We start from the raw sequence: 20,738 nt of genomic DNA, 5'->3' as shown, positions 1-20,738 counted from the left end.
ACACCTTTATATCAGTTCTGAATTGTTGTGTATCTGCACAGTAAATAAAACAGAACCTTAGTGACTTTTGTGTGTGTGGTAGTTTGTCACTAGGTGAAATCCAAGTGAAATCCAAAGAGTTTAGACCTCTGTTATGGCCATGTTTTAGGGCACCTTGCACACTTGTAGTAACATGTGATGGCCACATGAGGTCGGTGTTCCACATTTAAAAGTCATTATTCTAATTATTAAAGAATTCCACTTTTTTCCAAAGTTATACATAATTCAATAGTTGAGGTGTAAGTAAAGTCATTCAGAGTGGTTTGAGGTGAAGTTTTTTGGAGAGAAATGTATAGGCTCAGGTTTTTTTACAGTGGTGGTGATAGGAACCAGGGGTCACCATGACTACAACACAAATATTTACTATCCAAAACCAGCAGTGAACCTACACGTGTCTTTATACATGGTAAAACTGTCAAAAAAAGGTAAAAAAAATTTGTGAATTGCTATATATATATATATATATATAGCTTAAGTATATATATATATATATATATATATATATATATATATGTATATATATATATATATATATGTGTGTGTGTATATATATATATATATATATGTGTGTGTATAGTGTATATATATATATATATATATATATATATATATATATAAAAATGTATGTATATGTGTATATATATGTATATGTATATATGCATACATCTTATATATACGTGGTGTCTTAGCTTACCTGAGCACAAATTTGATGTTTTTTCTAAACCATGCCTGAAAAAATGTAACTCATCAATATTAAATATCGTTGGTCACGTGAGACTATACTTAAGCAATCAACATTTGATTATAAAAAATCAAAACATTCAAATATGTACTTTAAACCAATCAGGAAAAGAAAACGGTCAGTGCTATTTTTCTTACATGCTGGACATTAAAGAGTTAATTACCACAATACTCTCGCTCAAATGAGGATTTGCGGAGCTTGCGCACGCGGCTCTTGACGTCACGCCTTGTTAATAATGCACATTTGGAAAGTCTAAAGAAGGGCATTTAAGTCGGTGGTCTTGACGTGGGGGCTCTTGCAGCAGCACTGCAGCACTAATCAGCCTCACTGCTCCGCTCTGCCCTGAGCTACGTGCTCCAGCAGCTGTCTCAGCCTCGAGAGCACTTCCGCAGCAGCGCGAGCTCGACCTCAACAACGGGCTGCCCTTCCTCTGGACAGCATCATTTGCAGCAGCCTCGGCAGCGTCCTTCGACCTTCAGCGGTGAGAGGACTTCTTCGAATTTTTTCTGCATTTTTTTCTGCGTGTTTTTCTTCGAATTTTCCCGTTCCACCTTAAATGGTGCAGCAGTTATATTGTTACAATGTAACTGCTGCAGCGTTTAAGGTGGAACGGGAAAATTCGAGCAAGAGGTTGGCGAATAGGAAGCCAGCTGTTTCTGCTCTTATTAATAGATGTTATTAGATAATATTAGATATTACTGTGCACTTTCACGATTGCCAGCTAAAGCCTGTGTTGTGCTACGTGTCGTTATGGTTGAGTCACATTCACAGCTCAGGCAGGAAACTGAAGGGCGTTTAAAAGCAACGGTCATCTCTGTCTCTCTGTACTTATTCCCTTTTTTGTGGTGCTACACAGTCAGAACAGCCTTCCCTCTCCTGCTGTTCAGGCTCGTGACTTTGGAAATGTTCGTAAATGTTGTATTTTTGAATGGCGAAGAGAGGGGCAGGGCTAAGAGGAGGGAGGAAGCGAGTTGACTTGGGTTGTGTTCCCATTTGCGCGCTAGCTAGTGCACTCATGAAGGAACACTTGTTAGGGCAAACTTAGCAATAAAGGGAAATTCCACCGATTTTTGAAAGTTCTGCTTGGTTAAATGGTTAAGACGTAAAGGAAGTCGTTCAGAGGGGTTTGGTGTGAAATGCTTCGTTCGAGAGAAACTTAGAAGTCAGAATTGTTCACAGTGGTGGTGATAGGAACCAGACGTCCACCTCTAAAAGCTCCCTCATAGAAAGTTACCACCCGCTACAATGTGACACTTACTTACCCTAAACAAACAGAAGTGGCGTTGGTCGTCGGAGTAACGGTTGATGGAATTTAGGAAACAGTCTGTCCAGGTTTGCATTGCACTAGAATTGCACTCCTGACAAGTGTGAAAAATGTAGTGCACTCGCAGCTTTGCAGTAGCAATGCCAGACAGAATTCTAAAGCATTAGTATGCATAGTGGAAAAACACGTTTTGCTCACCTTTTATGGTGCACTGGGTTGAAAAAATGTTCAGTTTCAGACAGTAATGAATCCAGCGTTGTGGTAAAGCTGGCCTTCAGTGACCGTTGTAATGGAGGAGGGATTAGTGACCGCAGACCTTCCTGGGTCTAAAAGCCATGTTTCCATTATTACAGAACAGGTTTCTGTGGATGCTTCAAACATTTATTTGAATGGAGCTTCTGTTTTATACTCTGCACTGAAACACGCTAGTGGCACAAGTTAAACGGCATTGAGCCCTGCTCTGTGCTGACCTTCAATCATGCAGCCAGTGACAGCTCTCCATAGCAGTAATGCCAACCAATCAGCATTCAGTAGCAGTAATGCCAACCAATCAGCATTCAGTAGCAGTAATGGCAGCCAATCAGCACTCAGTAGCAGTAATGGCAGCCAATCAGTGCTCAGTAGCAGCAATGCTAACCAAGCAGCCCGCAGTAGCAGTAATGCTAACCAATCAGCTCTCAGTAGCAGTAATGCTAACCAATCAGCACTCAGTAGCAGTAATGCTAACCAATCAGCACTCAGTAGCAGTAATGCTAACCAATCAGCACTCAGTAGCATTACTGCTAGCGTCCTACTGCAAAAAATGGGAATATACATGATTTTTCTTCTATTTTTAGAGGACATCCTTCTGCTTTCCAGTGTTACAGGAGGATCACGTATAAATGGTTAGAAACTTGTTTTTAGCTCTTTAGCTCCATTCACCCCCATTCACTGAGGACTTGTTGGCAGGTACCGCGTAGCATTTTGCAAGTTTTTTTTTCTTTTCTTTTCTTTTCTTTTCTTTTCTTTTTGATAGAAAGGGAGAAATGAAGTGGGAAGTGGCCAGGCTCTGCTTTAAACTGGCTCTGTTTTTGCATTCTGTGGCTGTTTCAGTCTTTGTTTCAGGTTTTCCTGAATTATACACTACTACGTTGAAACAGATCCCGATCCCACAGTATTTGGGTTGTTTGTCTGAGTCTCTGGCATCTGGAGTGCTGAGAGAGTTCCATCTTTCTGAATCTACTAAGTGATGTGAATGTTGCTTAAAGGGGAATTTTTTAAAAATTTCTCTATAACATATTCCTTGCGATGTAAACAGAGTACTCCAGAGTGGTTTGGTGTGAAACGGTTGATTTGTAGAGACTCAGATGTCTTTACAGTGGTGGTGATAGGAACCAGGGGTCACCATGACCATAACACAAGTATAGACATTTTATTTACTATCCAAAACCACCAGTGAACCTTCTGAGTTTTTATATGGAATACTGATGATGATACAATAGTTGAAAATCAGGGAAAATAGTTTTCTTTGGGGACTATTTTGTCTTACAGCGCCCTGCCTGTACCCCTCCGCCAGGAATGAATTAAAATACTCGGGTTAACATACATTTTAGCCAACACTTTATCACAAAACTATCATAAAATGATGTGTCAGGCAGTGTATTTATAATCATTTAATGTAATAACTTTCTGTGAGGGAGCTTTTAGAGGTGGACGTCTGGTTCCTATCACCACCACTGTGAACAATTCTGACTCTCTAGAACGGAGCATTTCACACCAAACCACTCTGAATGCCTCTGTTTACATCTTAACGATTGACCTATGCAGAGGTTTTGAAAAATCAGTGGAATTCCCCTTTAACACTGACGGCCAGAATTCCACACACTAGTAAAGCATCTAGAATACTAGTAGAAGAGATTGGAACACAACCCGGGATCTGGTGCCAGCCTACAGTCCAGCACAGATGAAAAACTTGCTTTTGCTCTTCCATTCAGTGTTGCCTTCTCTTTCTTTGTGTGTGTGTGTGTGTGTGTGTGTGTGTGTGTGTGTGTGTGTGTGCTGTACAGCTCTCAGTGAAAGTGGGTGTGAGTCCTCTCTTTAGTCCCTGCCCTCTCTCTGCTGCTCCGCAGTGGGCGGGAGGAGAGGCAAGGGCAGTATTGCTTAAAAGCCAATGTAGTGAAGGAGTGAACGTAGTGAAGGAGTGAGGAACGAGGGAAATCAATCCCAGCTGATCTGTCGGACTTCACCGAGGATGAACCTCACATGTTGACCAAAGGTTTCCAGCTACAGGGGGCCGCTTCAAGTCGTTTGTATGACTTGAGGACAAGCGAAAGGGAGCACTCGAGAAGGATTATTGGATAACATTGTTTTGTAAGGAAATTTTACGCAGAAAGTCTGACTTTACAGGGAAATACTGACTCTAAACTACTATGAAGCTTTACATTGAAGGTAAGCTGGTGTGCTGCGCTGTTTTCTTCATGTGGAAAAGATGTGCACTGGCAAATTCCAAGTGTTGTCTTTTCACCTTATGTGTTCCAGTTGACAGGCTGCAGATCTTTATCAGCTGTATGGTGTGCTATTGAGGTTGCTTTGGCACTTTGGGCATTACCTTCTGAGTCATTCGCCTTACAAAGATGTAGTTTGAATGAGGTTAAAGGGTAACTCCACCGACTTTTCAAAATGTCTGCATAAGTCAATGGTTAAGATGTAAACAGTCATTCAGAGTGGTTTGGTGTGAAATGCTCAGTTCTAGAGAAACTTAGAGTCCGAATTGTTCACAGTGGTGGTGATAGGAACCAGATGTCTGCCTCTAAAAGCTCCCTCAAAAGTTATCATGTGAGATAGTCATGAATACTCCTTAAAGCCTGATGTCTAAGACTGTTTTACGATGGTTGTGTGACAAAGTTTGGGTCTGAAATGTATTTTAATCAACATATTATAATCCAGTCATGGTGGTGGGAGACATGCAGGGTGTTATGAGGCAAAATAGTCCCCAAAAAAGGTATTTGTTCAGGTTTTCTGCTTTTTTAACACAACTCTCCATATAAAAGCTCAGAAGACGTGTAGGTTCACTGGTGGTTTTGGATAGTAAATAAAATGGCTATATTTGTGTTGTAGTCATGGTGACCTCTGGTTCCTATCACCACCACTGTAAAGAAATCTGACCATTTCACACCAAACCACTGTCATTATTTGCATTAAATCAACAAATTATGGAATCATATCTCGAGTCAGATGTTGGATTGCTGAACTAAACGTTTGCCCAAATCCATGGAAAGCATTTATGGTAGGAAGGAAATTGGCCTGCTATCAGAATGAACTTTAAAATGTGACACGAGATAAGGAAGCTCTTACGCCAGTGTCTACTCAGATAGCACGTGTCCAATGGACTCTAGCCAATGCATACAAAGAAAAAGCAGGGTCATTAGCCACACAGACATACCATCTCACAGTGTCCACCGCAGTCGTCTGCTGTAAACAGAATCAGAGATCTGGGCTGCCAAATCTTTTGACACATTTTCATTCATACAGTCTGTCCTTGGGTCCCAAAAGTGTACACTTTTGGTGCAAGTGGTCTGTTCACACTGGAGACTGAAGTGGGGTGTAGCATAAGGATAGATCTGAATGTTTGAGAAGAACCCAAGGATCACCACCAAGGCCATCCTGATGCTTCTGAGCAATTCCAGTACCAACATCTCAAGGCCGACACTCCAGTGGACACTGCACAAGGCAGGTCTCCATGGACGCCGACCAAGAATCCCTTTGTAAAAACTCATCTAGACAGAGAAGAAAGCTTTTGGTCATCTGTTCTGTGGGTGGATGAGATGAAAATGTTCGGCTTTTGTTTGGCTAAAGAAGGGAGAAGCATTCGACCCTAAGAGCCCACACCGTGAAGCATGGTGGTGGTAGTGTAATGGGTCAGGAAACCTTGTCAAAGTAAATGGCATCATGAGAAAAGAGGACTGCTCGAAGATTCAGGAGGAAAACATCAGGCTGTCTGATGAAAAACTTGGCCTTGGGCAGCATTGGACCTTCCAATAAGACAGTGATCCAAAACATACTGCCAAAGTGGTCAAGAAATGATAAACAGAAAACAAAATCAACATTTTGGAATGGCCAGACAGAGTCCAGACCTGAATATCATCAAGATCTGAATGTTTGGTTACTCGAATAGTCACAAAATAAAAAAAAATCATAGTAATTAGAATTATTATCAGCAGTTTAGCATCTCTCTGACTTAATATATTCTTATATTTAAAGAGGATTGATCTGCAATTCAGTGGTTGAGATGTAAACAGTAGGCTAATTCAGATTGTTTTAATGTAAAATGGTGCATTGGAGACTAAAATAGTCAAAACTAAGGCAAAATGACCATTTCAGAAACATATTTCAAATTACTGGTAAAATCTGGCCAAAACTGAATGGATAGTTTATAGCGTTTGGCTCAATAATGCAAAAAAAAGTTTTGGCTACTATGCTTGAGCAGATCTCGACAGAGGGGGGAGCTCTCAGCGTGACCACCAAGCTGATCGGCTCTTTTTCTTGAGGAGCAGGACTTGTAATGCTCAACATGGTAAACAGACACCATGTTAAGCATTATAAGCTTTCCTATTCATATTTCAACCAGTGACCAGTCTCCTCCTTTATAATATCTCTTACAGTACTGCCCTGCAAGTATCCAGGCTCTAGAGAGAAGAGTGCATAGTGTAAGAATATAATGCACAGTGCCAGAATTGAGAGGCAAGGCATGTCTCTGGTCAAAGATATTTACTTTATACTAAAAAAAATCATACCAGAGCCCATATGTGGTTGGGCCCACTGACATCATACATACAGAGGGTCCTTTGTTGGCTCACATGTATATGAATGCGTGTATGTGTGGCTGCTTTTGCAAGCTTATGAAGCACATCTTTGACAGTAGTAGGTCGCTGAAAGCCCAGTACAGACATCTGGAAGTTGGTGAAGCCTGGCAGTCTCTAATAGCATAGCTGGTCCAAGGCATTGTTTTTTGTCATTCTAAGACCTAAGAGATTATTTAAGATGAACTCAAGTATGAAGGCTTTTGAAAGGAATGTTTCTAAACTATTCTCCTCTAGATTCTGTGAATGGAATGTTTACCCGTTTTAATGGTAATTCCACAAATATCAATATCCACATATGATTGGATGAATTTTTTCCCAAATGTAGTGTCCAGTTCATATCCAGCTTCCCCATGACTTGATGCTACCGAGTTAGGAGTGAAATCTAGAACGTACTTCCTCTGAAACACATGAAGCGCCACCACGTCTTTTCAAACTGCTGTTAACCTCATTGGGCAGCTGAACATGCTTGGAGGAGAATACTAACTGCTGATTCTGTCAGGTCAGCTAACAGACACCTGCTAGCATCACACTGAGTGATGGGAGGAGAGGGAGGGTCATTTTCCCCACCCAGAGAGAAAGTGGACAGTTATGACCTTTTGGACTCCTGGCCAAAGGTGACTGTAGTATCACTGGGGATCGAATTGCAATGCACTGGAACGTATTCCATTCATTTTCAAATGGAGACGTGGGTGGCCACATGCTGCATGGTGGGTCTGGTATGTTGAGTTTTGAGGGATGCAGTGCATCAAAAAGTGCTTTTAGATGTTGCCATGCGAAATGGAAGACATGCAGAAGACCACTGATGAAAGTTTATACAGTTATACCCAAAATTATTCATACTCATGCCAAATTTCTGTTTGGCTAACAGGTTTCTTTTGGCTGGAAATGACATGAACACGTGACAGATGATGGTAACACATTGTGCTAAAGATGTTAATGATAAATGTTAACATTTTTTTATTTTTTTGGTTTACATTTTTTCCTAAAAATACCATGTCCAAAGTTATTCATACCCCTTAAACTGTTGCAATTCTTTCAGAAAATGCAAGCTCCCATACCATTCCAAGTAGTCCTGGTAATTCCTACCAAGTTCTAGAGCATTCTAATCAACTATAAATTGAAAACAGCTGATACAGTAGTTCACTGGTGAGTTACTAGTCAATTGCAAGTCAGGACAAAAACCAAAGATCTCAGTGAGGACCTCTGGTTGCATATTGTGGCTTCTCACAAGACGAGGAAAAACTAAAAAGCCATGTCCAAGTGTTTTCAAGTGCCAGTAGCTGCAGTGCAAGGCATAATCAAAAAGTACAATAAGTTCCACAATGTAAAAAAATCACAAAAGGCGTGGTATGAAGCAAAAGAGACCCCTGTGCTGGCAAGATTGGTAGTGCAAAAGGCCAAGAAGAATCCAAGGATCACCACCAAGGCCATCCTGATGCTTCTGAGCAATTCCAGTACCAACATCTCAAGGCCGACACTCCAGTGGACACTGCACAAGGCAGGTCTCCATGGACGCCGACCAAGAATCCCTTTGTAAAAACTCATCTAGACAGAGAAGAAAGCTTTTGGTCATCAGTTCTGTGGGCAGATGAGATGAAAATGTTCGGCTTTCGTTTGGCTAAAGAAGGGAGAAGCATTCGACCCTAAGAGCCCACACCGTGAAGCATGGTGGTGGTAGTGTAATGGGTCAGGGAACCTTGTCAAAGTAAATGGCATCATGAGAAAAGAGGACTGCTCGAAGATTCTGGAGGAAAACATCAGGCTGTCTGATGAAAAACTTGGCCTTGGGCAGCATTGGACCTTCCAATAAGACAGTGATCCAAAACATGCTGCCAAAGTGGTCAAGAAATGATAAACAGAAAACAAAATCAACATTTTGGAATGGCCAGACAGAGTCCAGACCTGAATATCATCAAGAATCTGTGGAAGGAACTAAAGATCAGAGTGATGGCAAGGAAGCCTTCCAACCTCGAAGACCTGGAGATCATCACAAAAGATCCAAGAATCCCAGTAGAGACCTGCAAAAACTTGTTAGCAATTATAAGAACTATAAGAAAGGCTTTGCCATTGATTACTGATCAATGGCAAGAGAGAAAGGGTATGAATAATTATGGACATGGAATTTTTTTGTAGAAATATAAAAAGCAAACACATAGAAATAGTTCAAATTTGTCATTTATATCTCACTTGTTTGTCATTTCCAGCCAGAAGAAACCTATTGGTCAAATAAAAAGCCACTATAAATGATAATTTGACACGGGTGTGAACGATTTTTGGGCTCAACTGTATATTTAAACAATCCAAAATTTTAAATCCGAGTGGGAAAATGGTCGGTTGGATGTTTGTAAACTGAACCATTTGCTGACTTTCATTCTCTAATATTCCTTGCATTCCTTCCATTGCCTAATAAACTTGTCATTCCCTAACATTTATTTTATTCTTTCAATTTCCTAATAGCCTGGTCATTCCCTGATTTTCCTTCTGTTCCTTCCGTTCCCTAATAGCCTTGTCATTCCCTAATATTCCTTCCGTTCCTTTCATTCCCTAATAGACTTGTCGTTCCCTAATATTCCTTCCGTTACCTATTAGACTTGTCATTCCTCAATATTCCTTCCGTTCCTTCCATTCTCTAGACTTGTCATTCCATAATATTCGATATGTTCCCCAATAGATCTGTCATTCACTGATATTCCCGCCCATTCCCTAATAGACTGTTTCTCTTGTCATAGGCTACGTGCTGTTCAGAATTTTGCGTGAGAGTTCTCTGTACTAAAATGGGTCCATATGTGGGATTTCAGTTTCGTTTGGCTACACAGCTCTGTGATTATGATCTAGTCACTGTGAGCTGAGAAAATCAGCTGAGTGTCTGAATCCTGCCAAGTATTCTCTGCTTTAGAGGCTCCAGCATTTTTCCACTAAATCTTTATCTACCGCATCTGAAGCAGCTGCCCATTGGCTTCTATGGTAACTGTTTTGAGTGTGCAGTTTTTATGATTTATTGGACAGATGGAAATTTAATTTAAGCTTTATTTCCCACACTAAGCGGGTGCGTCTGGCCGGTTCTCGACTGGTGACTGGAGTTGCGTCAAAGAGTCATTCAAGACCTCAAGTTCAGTAGGAGATATTCTCATTAGTATACATGCCTGATTTCTGTGTCACCCGACATAAGAGACAATGAAAGAGCAGCGGACCGGTCAGACCGGTCTCCATGGAATCACTCGCTTTATCCCATTTCTTTTTCTGTACTGAAATACATGGAATGTGAGGGTAATAAAAGTATTTTTTAAAGTATTTGTTATGTGTGCTACACCTGACTTTATGAACATAATTATGCTAAAAAAGACACGATGACACGAAATGAGTTCTTTCAGTTACACCTGTTGAACTAAGATCTTTGGCTTTAGATCAACAGATCATGTATTTAATTTTCAGTAAAAATGGCTGAAAAAAGGAAGAAATCAATCAAAAAACTGCTGGTGTTCTCAGAACAGTGAACTGACCAACCTAGAGTCTAGGCGTCAACATTACTGAATGTGTTTATGATTACTTGGATTGTGAGAAAGTGCAACCAACTTCTAAGACGGAACTTTGGAGGTGTGTCTGCAGATTTCTTTGAGAAACTGAAAGTGAGTCTCCTGAAAAGAACAGAAGCTGTAACAAAGCCAAAGCGTGGACACACTGCATACCAAAAGAGTGTGTTGTGTTTAGTTGTTGAGTCTTCTGTGTAATTTCTCCCAAAGCCACAGATGAATAACTTTCATCTGCCTTTTACATTGAATTTAGTTAAGTGACCCTTATTAGTCGCACAATGGGGAAATTTCACCTCATTTAACCCATCTGTGCAGTGAAACACCACATACACACTAGTGAACACACACACTAGGGGGCAGTGAGCACAGCAGTTGGGGGGTAGGTGCCTTGCTCAAAGGCACTTCAGTCACGTTCTGTCGGCTCAAACCGGTGACCTTCCGGTCACAAGGGTGGTTCCCTAACCTCCAGCTATGGCTGCCCCACGATTGAAGGGTTATCTCTGACTTTGTGGCCCAATCCCATTTCTTATTTTTACCCCTACCCCTTGTTTTCAAGTGTCACCTTGTAACTCAGTTACAAGGGGTAGTGGTTGAAATCTTCCCTACAAAATAAAAAAGAACCCTCAAATAAAAAGAACATCACTTCATTAACAGCTACGAGCACTGATCTGTAGGCGACCCTGCCAGTCTGCAGTGACAGCAGAGGAGGGTAAAGTTCAGCAACCTCACTGCTGGGCTTTAGTTACATTTAGGGAATCTATGTCTTCAAAGAGGGGCAGTTATTTATTATCGTCCACCCCTAATTCTTCAGCGTTATAAAGCTGAAGTGAGACATCAGCACTACTAGTGTTTTTTATGTTTGTTATGAAGAAAAGGACCAAAATAATAATAATAATAATACGATGATTTTTGTAATTTTTAACAGAGAAAATATGCACATTTGTGGGTTTCTTTGGTCACTTCCGTGTTTGTGTATATAGATAGATACATATATACATGGATAGATAGACACTATAAATGTGTAAATTCTAAAATGTGACAGTTGATATTGATAAATGTCTATTTACACATGAGTTGCAATGATCTGATGTAATTATAGATGTACTGTTAGTTGCCTGTACAATGAATGATGGGCTGGGGATGAGGTTTATGACATGGTTATTATGAATTATAATGATAATTATAATGTGTTTGCAGGTGTGAGCAGGTGGGTGCCAGACAACTCCATGGCTCAGTTTCAGGAAGTGATGCGCCAGCAGCTGGAGAGCTCCATGCTTGCTGAGCTGGAGAAGCTGCTGAGCACAGCTAAAGGGGATGCTGCTGAGGTGGGTACCACTGTCCTTATCTTGAATAACGATACGATGTTCAAGTGACGTATTTGGTGTGTTTTTGGTGTGTAATAGTGTTAGCCAGTATTTAATGTTCTACGAGCACTACTTACATACTGCACAGCTTGTTTTAAATAACAAGAATAAAATAAGGTCCCAAAAATTACACCTCGTAGAAACTTAAAAGGGGCTCCAAAATGGCTACGTCACTTTAGCGTGGATGGGAGCATCTAGGGTGCGCCGAGATGGCTAGTTATGATTATTGGCAGTGTTTCGATCTGTCCTTCAGACTTTATGAAGGCCGTGTTATTTGAAGCCGTTTTAAACCTTAGATTTTCAGTAGGGGGTTATATTTGTACAATGCGACGGCTGCAGCTAATAATAGTACAAATTCTAGACTTGACTCAATTCTAGACTTGACTCAACTCGCACTTCAGAGACTCAAGACTTAACTCGGACTCACATCCCAAAGACTCAGGACTTCACTCGAGACTCACACTCGACCCTCAGAGACATGAGATCCGACCTGGACTCACACATCGTACAGTCGAGACTTGACTTGGACGCACACCCTAGAGACTCAAGACTCGAACTTGCACTTCAGAGACTCGAGATTAAACTTGGACTCGCATCCCAGAAATGCAAGACTAAGTAACAGAACTCGGACTAAGTAACTCGAGACCCGATGCTGATTGAACTCTGACTGAAACCGACATCCCAACTCAGACTCACACCTCGGTGACTTAAGGCTCGACTCAAACTTAAATACCAGAGACTCAGGAACTCAAGACTTTACTCAGACTGGACCCCCAGAGACTCGACAGTCCAGACTTGACTCATAATCAACCTCTCTGCCAGAATGATTAGTCTCAGGCTTGTACTTCAGAGACTCGAGACTTGACTAGGACTCGAACCCCAGAGACTCGAGAGTCAACTCAGACTCAAACCTCTGATGCTCGAGACTTGACTCGAACTCACACCTCAGTGACTTGAGACTTGACTCGGACTCAAATCCCAGAGATTCAAGACTTGACTCAGACTCTAACCCCACAAAGTCAAGACATGACTTGGACTTGAACCCCAGAAACTCAAGACTCAGTTCAGACTCAGACTCTCAACTCAGAGACATGAGATTTAACTCAGACTTGCAACTCAGAGACTAAAGGCTTAACTCAGACTCAAATCTCAGTGACTTGAGGCTTGACTTGAACTCACACCCCACTGACTCAAGACTTGACTCAAACACGAACCCCAGAGACTTGTCTTGATTCAAAACTCATCTCAGACCTTAACCCTAGAAATTTAAGACTCTGCTTGGGCTTGAACCCCGGAAACTCGAGACTTGAGTCGGACTCGCAACTCAGAGACTCGAGATTCAACTTGGACTCGCAACTCAGAGACTCGAGACTTGACTCAAACTCACACCGAAGTAACCCGAGACTCAACTCGGATTCAAGCCTGACTCAAATTCCCAGACACTCGAGGCTCAACTTGGACTGGAACCTCTGAGACTTGAGGCTTCACTTGGACTCAGCTCGACTCGAACTCAAATCCCAGAGAATTAAGACTCGACTCGGACACACACCTTGGTGACTCGCGGCTCAACTCAAACTCGAATACCGGAGACTCAAGACTTGACTTGGACTCAAACCTCTGAGACTCAATTTTCAGCGTGGACTCACACCTAAGTAACTCAAGACTCAAATTCAGCTCTAACTCAAACCCCAGATATTTTAGGTTCGACTTGGACTCAAACTCCTAAGACTTAAGACTTGACTCCAACTTACACCTCGGTGACTTGAGGCTCAACTCAAGCTCAAACCCCAGAGACTCAACATCCCGACTCGGACTCACACCCCAATGACTCAAGGCTCGACTCAAGCTCGAATACCAGAGACTCAGGAACTCAAGACGTGACTCGGACTGGAACCCCAGAGACTCGGCACCCTCAAGACTTGACTCATAATCAACCTCTCTGCCAGAATGAGCTGTGCAGAGCAGCTCCAGACACTGTACTCACAGTCCTCTCCAAATTAGAGACACAACTGCTCACCACAGTGACACATACTGAGCAGCTGTGTCAGCCTGAGGTCCACCCAGTCGCCCACCAGGCCACACACATACACATCTTTACTTACTGCTGGTTACGCCAGTGTGTGCCACACTCATCTAATCCAAACACTGTCTGAGAGGAAAACGGACAGAAAATTGCGTCACAGGCTGACCGGTCCACAGATTCCAAATGCACACGTGTAATAAGCTTGAACTATTTCAACATTCATCTAAGCAGCTGCTATATGACTAGCCTCACCCTCTTTCACAGCTTAGATGTTTGCTCTGTGGCCTTATTGTTATTGTCTCTGAAGTGCTAACCAATTACTTATCTGTCAAATTTGCACTTCGCACGTCAATGGAGAGCAGGTTTTGTGTGCATTGTGATGGTAAACCACACCTAACCGGCACATGTACAAAGTCCATGTAGACCTCTTTACAGGGTCAGGGAGTTGTGTATGTGAGGGATTTTGGACCAGACAGGTTAAAGGTTTAAAGGAGTATTTTGGCAAAACCTCAAAGATTCCCCTCCTTAATCGTCCAGCAAAGTCATGTTTGATGTCTGAAGTTTGCTTCTTTAGTACTGTAGCTATGAGGTTAATGTAATGTAATCAGGGTGGGCAAAACACTCTGAAAAAGTATTGATGGCTGAATTCCGTCCAAAATGTATTCAGTGAATTATTCCATAACAATGCAAAAAAAGACACATATTCAGAATACATTTAGAATACATTTGGATGAAGAATGTAGGAAACACTTTGCTTTGATTCTTATTTAATTTGCTCCTTATTTTTTTGGTTGGGAGTTTTGTTCATGCAATTCCTCTGATATGTTTCATAAAAAAAAACAATATTCAGATGAATACAAAAATGAATACAGACTTCTCAACGTTATTTTGGCTCTCATCACCTGCTTCAGTCCACTGCTGCTCCCATAATTCTGCTGCCCTTTCATGACCTAAGCCAACAATTTGTCATATCCCAGTAACAAAACTTAGACAATTTGACTCAAGTAGGTAGCTCTGTGATTTTCAGTTATCAATGTCTGGGATGGGGCAGGACGGTGGCACTGTCGCCTCACAGCAAGATGTGTCTGGGTTTGATTCTCTGGCCAGGTGACCAGGGTCCTTTCTGCGTGGAGTTTGCATGCAGTCTTTACAGACTGTGCGCTGATTTAAAAATGGTAAACAAACAAGCATTGATGGTGTTTCTTTTGAAGATAGTATATATTTTTTTTAATTTAGTGGGGAAGAATTCTAAAAGCATTCTAATATGTAAAAAGTAACTGTATTCTGAATACAGCTCTTACAAAATGTAACTTGGACTGAATACAGATACAGATTACATCTACACTATTAAGTAAAGAGAGCTTATGTACCATAATTAGCATTGTTATTTACAGCTGTGTGCTTATGTGGTTTCCAACACTGTATGTCATACTGTTATATACTCTCTGAGCCAGAAACCACCCTTTATTAACTTCTAGCCAAAATGGCCATTAAGGATGTTTTTACACCTGCCTGGTTTGGTGTAGACCTGTCAAACGTTTTCTTGGCTTCAGCCTGTTTTGACAGGTGTGAACGACCCACCTGTACTAGGATATGCATTGAACAAATGGTTTAGTTTGCTGCTAATGACGGCAGACGAGCAGTTTAAAACAGTGCTATGGTGCCAAGTTGTCAGCAACAACATGGAGATTAAAGTAATATAAAGTTGGCTTTTGTGATTTACACAAACAGCTCAGTAATGAAATGTGTTGAAAAAATTAGCTGCATGCCCTAAAAAAACACTCTTTGACACAGATCTCTTTAAAACACTGGCGGATCACACTGAATTTTGGTGGTAGACTGCGGCTAGGAAATGTGGTAAAATGGCCAGAAACTCCCGCCGCTTGACCTTCTTTAACAACGTAAAAAGTCAGTGTTAAATTGTGCCCCGCGTTAGCTTGCTGCCTGTGCTCCCCTATTAGTAGGTTCATTTGATCACCCAATCAGAAATTGTTGCCAGGATTAAAAGAACAGTGAGGATGTTTTGATCACCTAAATCACCTCATCAGGCAGTAAGTAATAATATGAAGCTGAGTTTGTGCTGAATTAACATTAAAAACACAAGAAAACCTTTAAACAGTAAGTTACTACGCTACAGTAATGATATGGGCTCTTTTGGTTTTTGGCCTGGCCTAGTGTTAAACCTACTCTTTTGGATCCTCCTCTTTAACAAACCTTTTGGTTTATTTTACATCTGCGAGTGTCTGATTGGTTCAACCAGTGTCACGGAACCCCGACACATTTAAATAATTGAATATGTAAAAGCAAACAGTAAACATGGTAACAATTATAACTGTGCTGGGATCTATTTAACAATATATCAGATACATGTGTATGATCCATATATTATATGCACACCATATATGTATGTATATCTTCAAATATATGCCTGACCCTTTATGATATATGTGCATATATGACTACATATCAGATTTCCTTATGGGGAGTGACTGTGTGATGATGTTGACCTGCTGTTTGCACAGTACTAAACTGTGTGATGTACATTTCCGTTAGCCTCGTAGCTCTGGCACAAAACTAAAGAAGCAAACTTCAGACATCAAACATGTCTTGGTTAATTTTCTGCGTTTGGATTCTTCCTTGTGGGCAGATGATGTTACGCTGGCCGGTGTCAGCAGTGTGGTAATTATCAACCACAGCTTCTCTCTCATAAGCGTCTTAATGAAGAAGGGATTAAAGAGTTCCGTGGGATTATTTTCTGCACCGGACGAACGGAGGAGGAAATAAAATTCCCGGAAACGTCTGAATGTCGTTGGTGATTAAAATGCATGGCGCGACGTCAAGCGAAGAGAACAGATCAAACCAGTTTGGAGTCAAACAAGTGAAATGAAGCAGACACAGTCTAGGCCTCTTCACTGAAGAAGTGCTGCAGTGAACTCACCATTTCTGTGTTACAGTAACAGCACAAGCCTTCAAACTACTGTACTACAAGCAGAGAGAGCACTGATCTGATACCAGGTGATGGAGGAATGTCGGATTGGTATCAGTATCGGCCCACAGTCGAGGTAGGGCTGCTTAGTTATGGAAAAAAGTCATAATCAAGATTAGTTTGGGCAATATTGAGATCCTGAAGATTTAACATGATGACTCATTGACTACTTGACTACTGAACTACAAAACTGAAGCAAATAAAAAATAAATGTCAAAAAAAGAGATATATACACACGCACAAAACCCCATTTCCAAAAAAGTTGGGACGCTGTGCAAAATGTAAATAAAAACAAAATGCAATGATGTGCAAATCATGTAAACCCCTATATTTCATTGAAAATAGTACAAAGACAACAAGCGCAACACACACTAACACACCACCACCACATCAGTGTTACTCCAGTGCTGAGAATGATCCACCACCCAAATAGTACCTGCTCTGTGAGGGTCTATGGGGGTCCTGACCACTGAAGAACAGGGTAAAAGGGGGCTAACAAAGTACGCAGAGAAACAGATGGACTACAGTCTGTAACTGTAGAACTACAAAGTGCTCCTATATAGTAAGTGGAGCTGATAAAATGGACAATGAGCGTAGAAACAGTTTGGCGTATGTGTACCTGAATTTAGTGCAGTGCAGTGCAGTATGTGAAACATTAAACAAAAATCATTGTATTGATAGCAGCATTCATGTAGCACTACTGCTCCTGCCAGAAAATCGGACACATTGTGTATGCAGGACGGTGCGATGTGCTGCAGTGGTGCAGTGAACGTATCTGGAACACTTAGGCCATTGAAGCCTTCAGAAACATCCCTGTTTAAACACAGACCTAAACTAAGCCACTGTAAACACTGTTCTCACTGTAAAACACTCTCTGTTCTCTCTCCAACAGGTTTGTAAGAAGGACTTTGAAGGCTTTAAGAAGCTGTTCCACAGGTTCCTGCAGGTGAAGGGGCCTTCGGTGGAGTGGCCCAAAATCAACAGACCCCCAGAAGACTCGGTAAGACCCCTTAAAGAAGCTCTTTCTTTCTCTTACTTTTTCTTTCTTTCTTTCTTTGTCTTTCTTACACATACATGTACACACTAAAAATAGAACAACAGTTTCTTAAAGCAGTTGATATGCATTGATTGAGCTGCAACGTTTTCCATTCCTTCATGGCGACATCCACAAGAAGTCAGGAAAGAAAAGTCAAGAGGAATACTTGTGTTGCTATACATTCACTCGTATACATAACATCATTACTCATAGTTAAATACATAGTTGGCTACATAATTTCATTTACATTCAGCTCTGACTTTAATATAATATATCATAATATTTAATAGGCGGCACGGTGGCGCAGTGGGTAGCGCTGTCGCCTCACAGCAAGAATGGCCTGGGTTCGATTCCCAGCCGGGTGACCAGGGTCCTTTCTGTGTGGAGTTTGCCTGTTCTCCCCGTGTCTGCGTGGGTTTCCTCCGGGTACTCCGGTTTCCTCCCACAGTCCAAAAACATGCAGTCAGGCTAATTGGACATGCTGAATTGCCCCAAGGTGTGAGTGAGTGTGTGAATGTGTATGTCTGTCTGTCTGCCCTGCGATGGATTGGCAACCTGTCCAGGGTTTATCCTGCCTTCCGCCCAATGACAGCTGGGATAGGCTCCAGCACCCCACCGCGACCCAGAAGGATAAGCGGTTTAGATGATGGATGGATAATATTTAATAATTACAAAAACTGTAGAGGACATGCACAACTTTTCATCAGATTCAATCATGACACTCCTCTTCTACAAGCACCAACATGATATGGATTGAAAGTTTTAAATTTGCAGCATCGACACAGTTTCTCCACTTGGTTCAATGAGCTATGAATCAGATATAATTTGTATAAAGTTACAGCATGTTTTCGTTATTGCCAGCAATAACTGACTTCTGTAAGGATTAAATACTTTATTGGATTCACTCCTGTCTGTCTGTTTAGAATGCCACGTAACTATGAAGAGTTCCAGTTGTGATGTAATAATGCTGCCTAGACACTTAAATTGATAAGCAGCCGATTATGAGATCATAGTAACGCATTGAAAACCTAGAACTGCATCTGTAAACACTCCAGAGGGTCACAGTGTGTGTGCCAGTGTGACGCAGCGTGTCTCTTTAGCCACTTGAGGCTGAATGGCAATGAAGTATCTTTATACCTTTCATTTTAAGTCAGGCCAGATGGAGGACCACAGATATTCAACATAGAAGTTGAAAATAGTTTAAAAGCGCAAGAAAACTAAACAGAAAAAAACGTTTCCCCCACTTTTCCTTTTCTTTCTATTGTACGGAGCCCCGCTGGTCACATTCTGAATAAATAAAAATAATGCCTGGCTACAACGTAGTAAGGCATGGGAACGAGATCCTAATGCGTGGCCATGACTTAGTAAGGCGTGAGAACGAGATCCTAATGCGTGGCCATAACTTAGTAAGGCGTGGCACGAGATCTAATTGTGGCCTAACTTAGTAAGGCATGGGAACGAGATCCTAATGCGTGGCCATGACTTAGTAAGGCGTGAGAACGAGATCCTAATGCGTGGCCATAACTTAGTAAGGCGTAGGAACGAGATCCTAATGCGCGGCCATGACTTAGTAAGACATAGGAACGAGATCCTAATGCGTGGCCATAACTTAGTAAGGCGTGGGAACGAGATCCTAATGTGTGGCCATAACTTAGTAAGGCATGGGAACGAGATCCTAATGCGTGGCCATGACTTAGTAAGGCGTGAGAACGAGATCCTAATGCGTGGCCATAACTTAGTAAGGCGTGGGAACGAGATCCTAATGTGTGGCCATAACTTAGTAAGGCATGGGAACGAGATCCTAATGCGTGGCCATAACTTAGTAAGGCGTAGGAACGAGATCCTAATGCGTGGCCATAACTTAGTAAGGCGTGGGAACGAGATCCTAATGCGTGGCCATGACTTAGTAAGGCGTGGGAACGAGATCCTAATGCGTGGCCATGATTTAGTTAAGCGTGGGAACGAGATCCTCATGTGTTTCCACAACCTACTAAGGCAGGGCTCCGTATTATTGGGAAAAAATATGTAGGCAGTTAAATTTGGAGAGTTTAGCTCAAAAGTCATGTATTCATGTATTTAATTCCCAGTCAAAACAGCTGTTAAGCACAAGCATTTTTTAACATCTGGACAAAAGCAGAAAATATACAGAAAACTACATATAAAAAAACTACACAGATGCCTCAACAATATGAAGGTAACATCAGATTATTTTAGTATTTAGTGTTCCAGTTTTTAGAAAAATGTAAAGAAAGTTCAGTCTTAGAAGTTGGTTGATCATTTTCTGAAGTAATCAAACACATTCAGTGATGTTGAGGTCTGGACTCTGGGGTGGTCAGTCCATTGTTCAGCATCTTTGTTTGATGTGTCTCCCTTTCTCAGTGAGGTTCTTCTTGAACAGCTACACATCCTTTCAGACCCATAGCTCTGAGTTGTCTTCTCACAGTGGCAGTGACAGTTTTGGTATCTACCAGGTCTTCCAGCTGGTTGTTAGGAGTTCCGTCTTCTCCACTTTTGAAAACCTCTGTGTTTTTCACTTATTTTGCTTTGACTTTCTCCTTCTAGATACAAGCGAATTGTCTTATATCTGATCTCCTAAGAAATTTCCCCTCAAAAGTGTGCTTGTACTTAATGGCCGTTTTGTCTGAAAATGAAATAAAGGTAACTTTTGCCCAGGACTGTATTTGCAGTAACATGTAGATGACTCTGCAGATGTAGTCAACGGTCATCATGACAACACACTATAATGCAGAATAATGATCTGAAAGACCAGCTTCCCTTACAGAATGTGGAGTTTGAAGCTTGTTGATCCTAACAGGTCATAAAGTTGCTCAAGTCAAAATGCTGTGTGTCATAAAGGTGTCTGCAGCCCTGTGTTTAGTCTTCCAGGGTTAAGTAAGGCTCAGTAAAGCTCTG

At 41.5% G+C, this 20,738-nt stretch overlaps 1 protein-coding gene across 2 annotated transcripts in view; it reads left to right on the top strand.

Moving 5' to 3' along the window:
- Positions 1–1,042: 1,042 nt before the first annotated feature.
- The window catches only part of ugp2b (UDP-glucose pyrophosphorylase 2b), a 53,534-nt gene continuing 33,838 nt past the window's right edge, over positions 1,043–20,738 (top strand). The window contains exons 1-3 of one of the 2 annotated variants that reach the window (XM_036592724.1): positions 1,043–1,262; positions 11,614–11,741; positions 17,682–17,789. In XM_036592724.1, the coding sequence (XP_036448617.1) occupies positions 11,643–11,741; positions 17,682–17,789 (207 nt within the window). In that variant the 5' untranslated portion in view covers positions 1,043–1,262; positions 11,614–11,642. Of the gene's footprint in view, positions 1,263–4,076; positions 4,473–11,613; positions 11,742–17,681; positions 17,790–20,738 lie in introns of those variants that run through there. The other variant, XM_036592723.1, reaches the window with a different exon arrangement.

This window comes from Colossoma macropomum, unplaced genomic scaffold (genome assembly GCF_904425465.1).
Source record: "Colossoma macropomum unplaced genomic scaffold, Colossoma_macropomum, whole genome shotgun sequence".
NCBI classification, from domain to species: domain Eukaryota; kingdom Metazoa; phylum Chordata; class Actinopteri; order Characiformes; family Serrasalmidae; genus Colossoma; species Colossoma macropomum.
The sequence above is the reverse complement of the archived record's forward strand: the minus strand, read 5'-3'. Positions and strand labels throughout refer to the sequence as shown.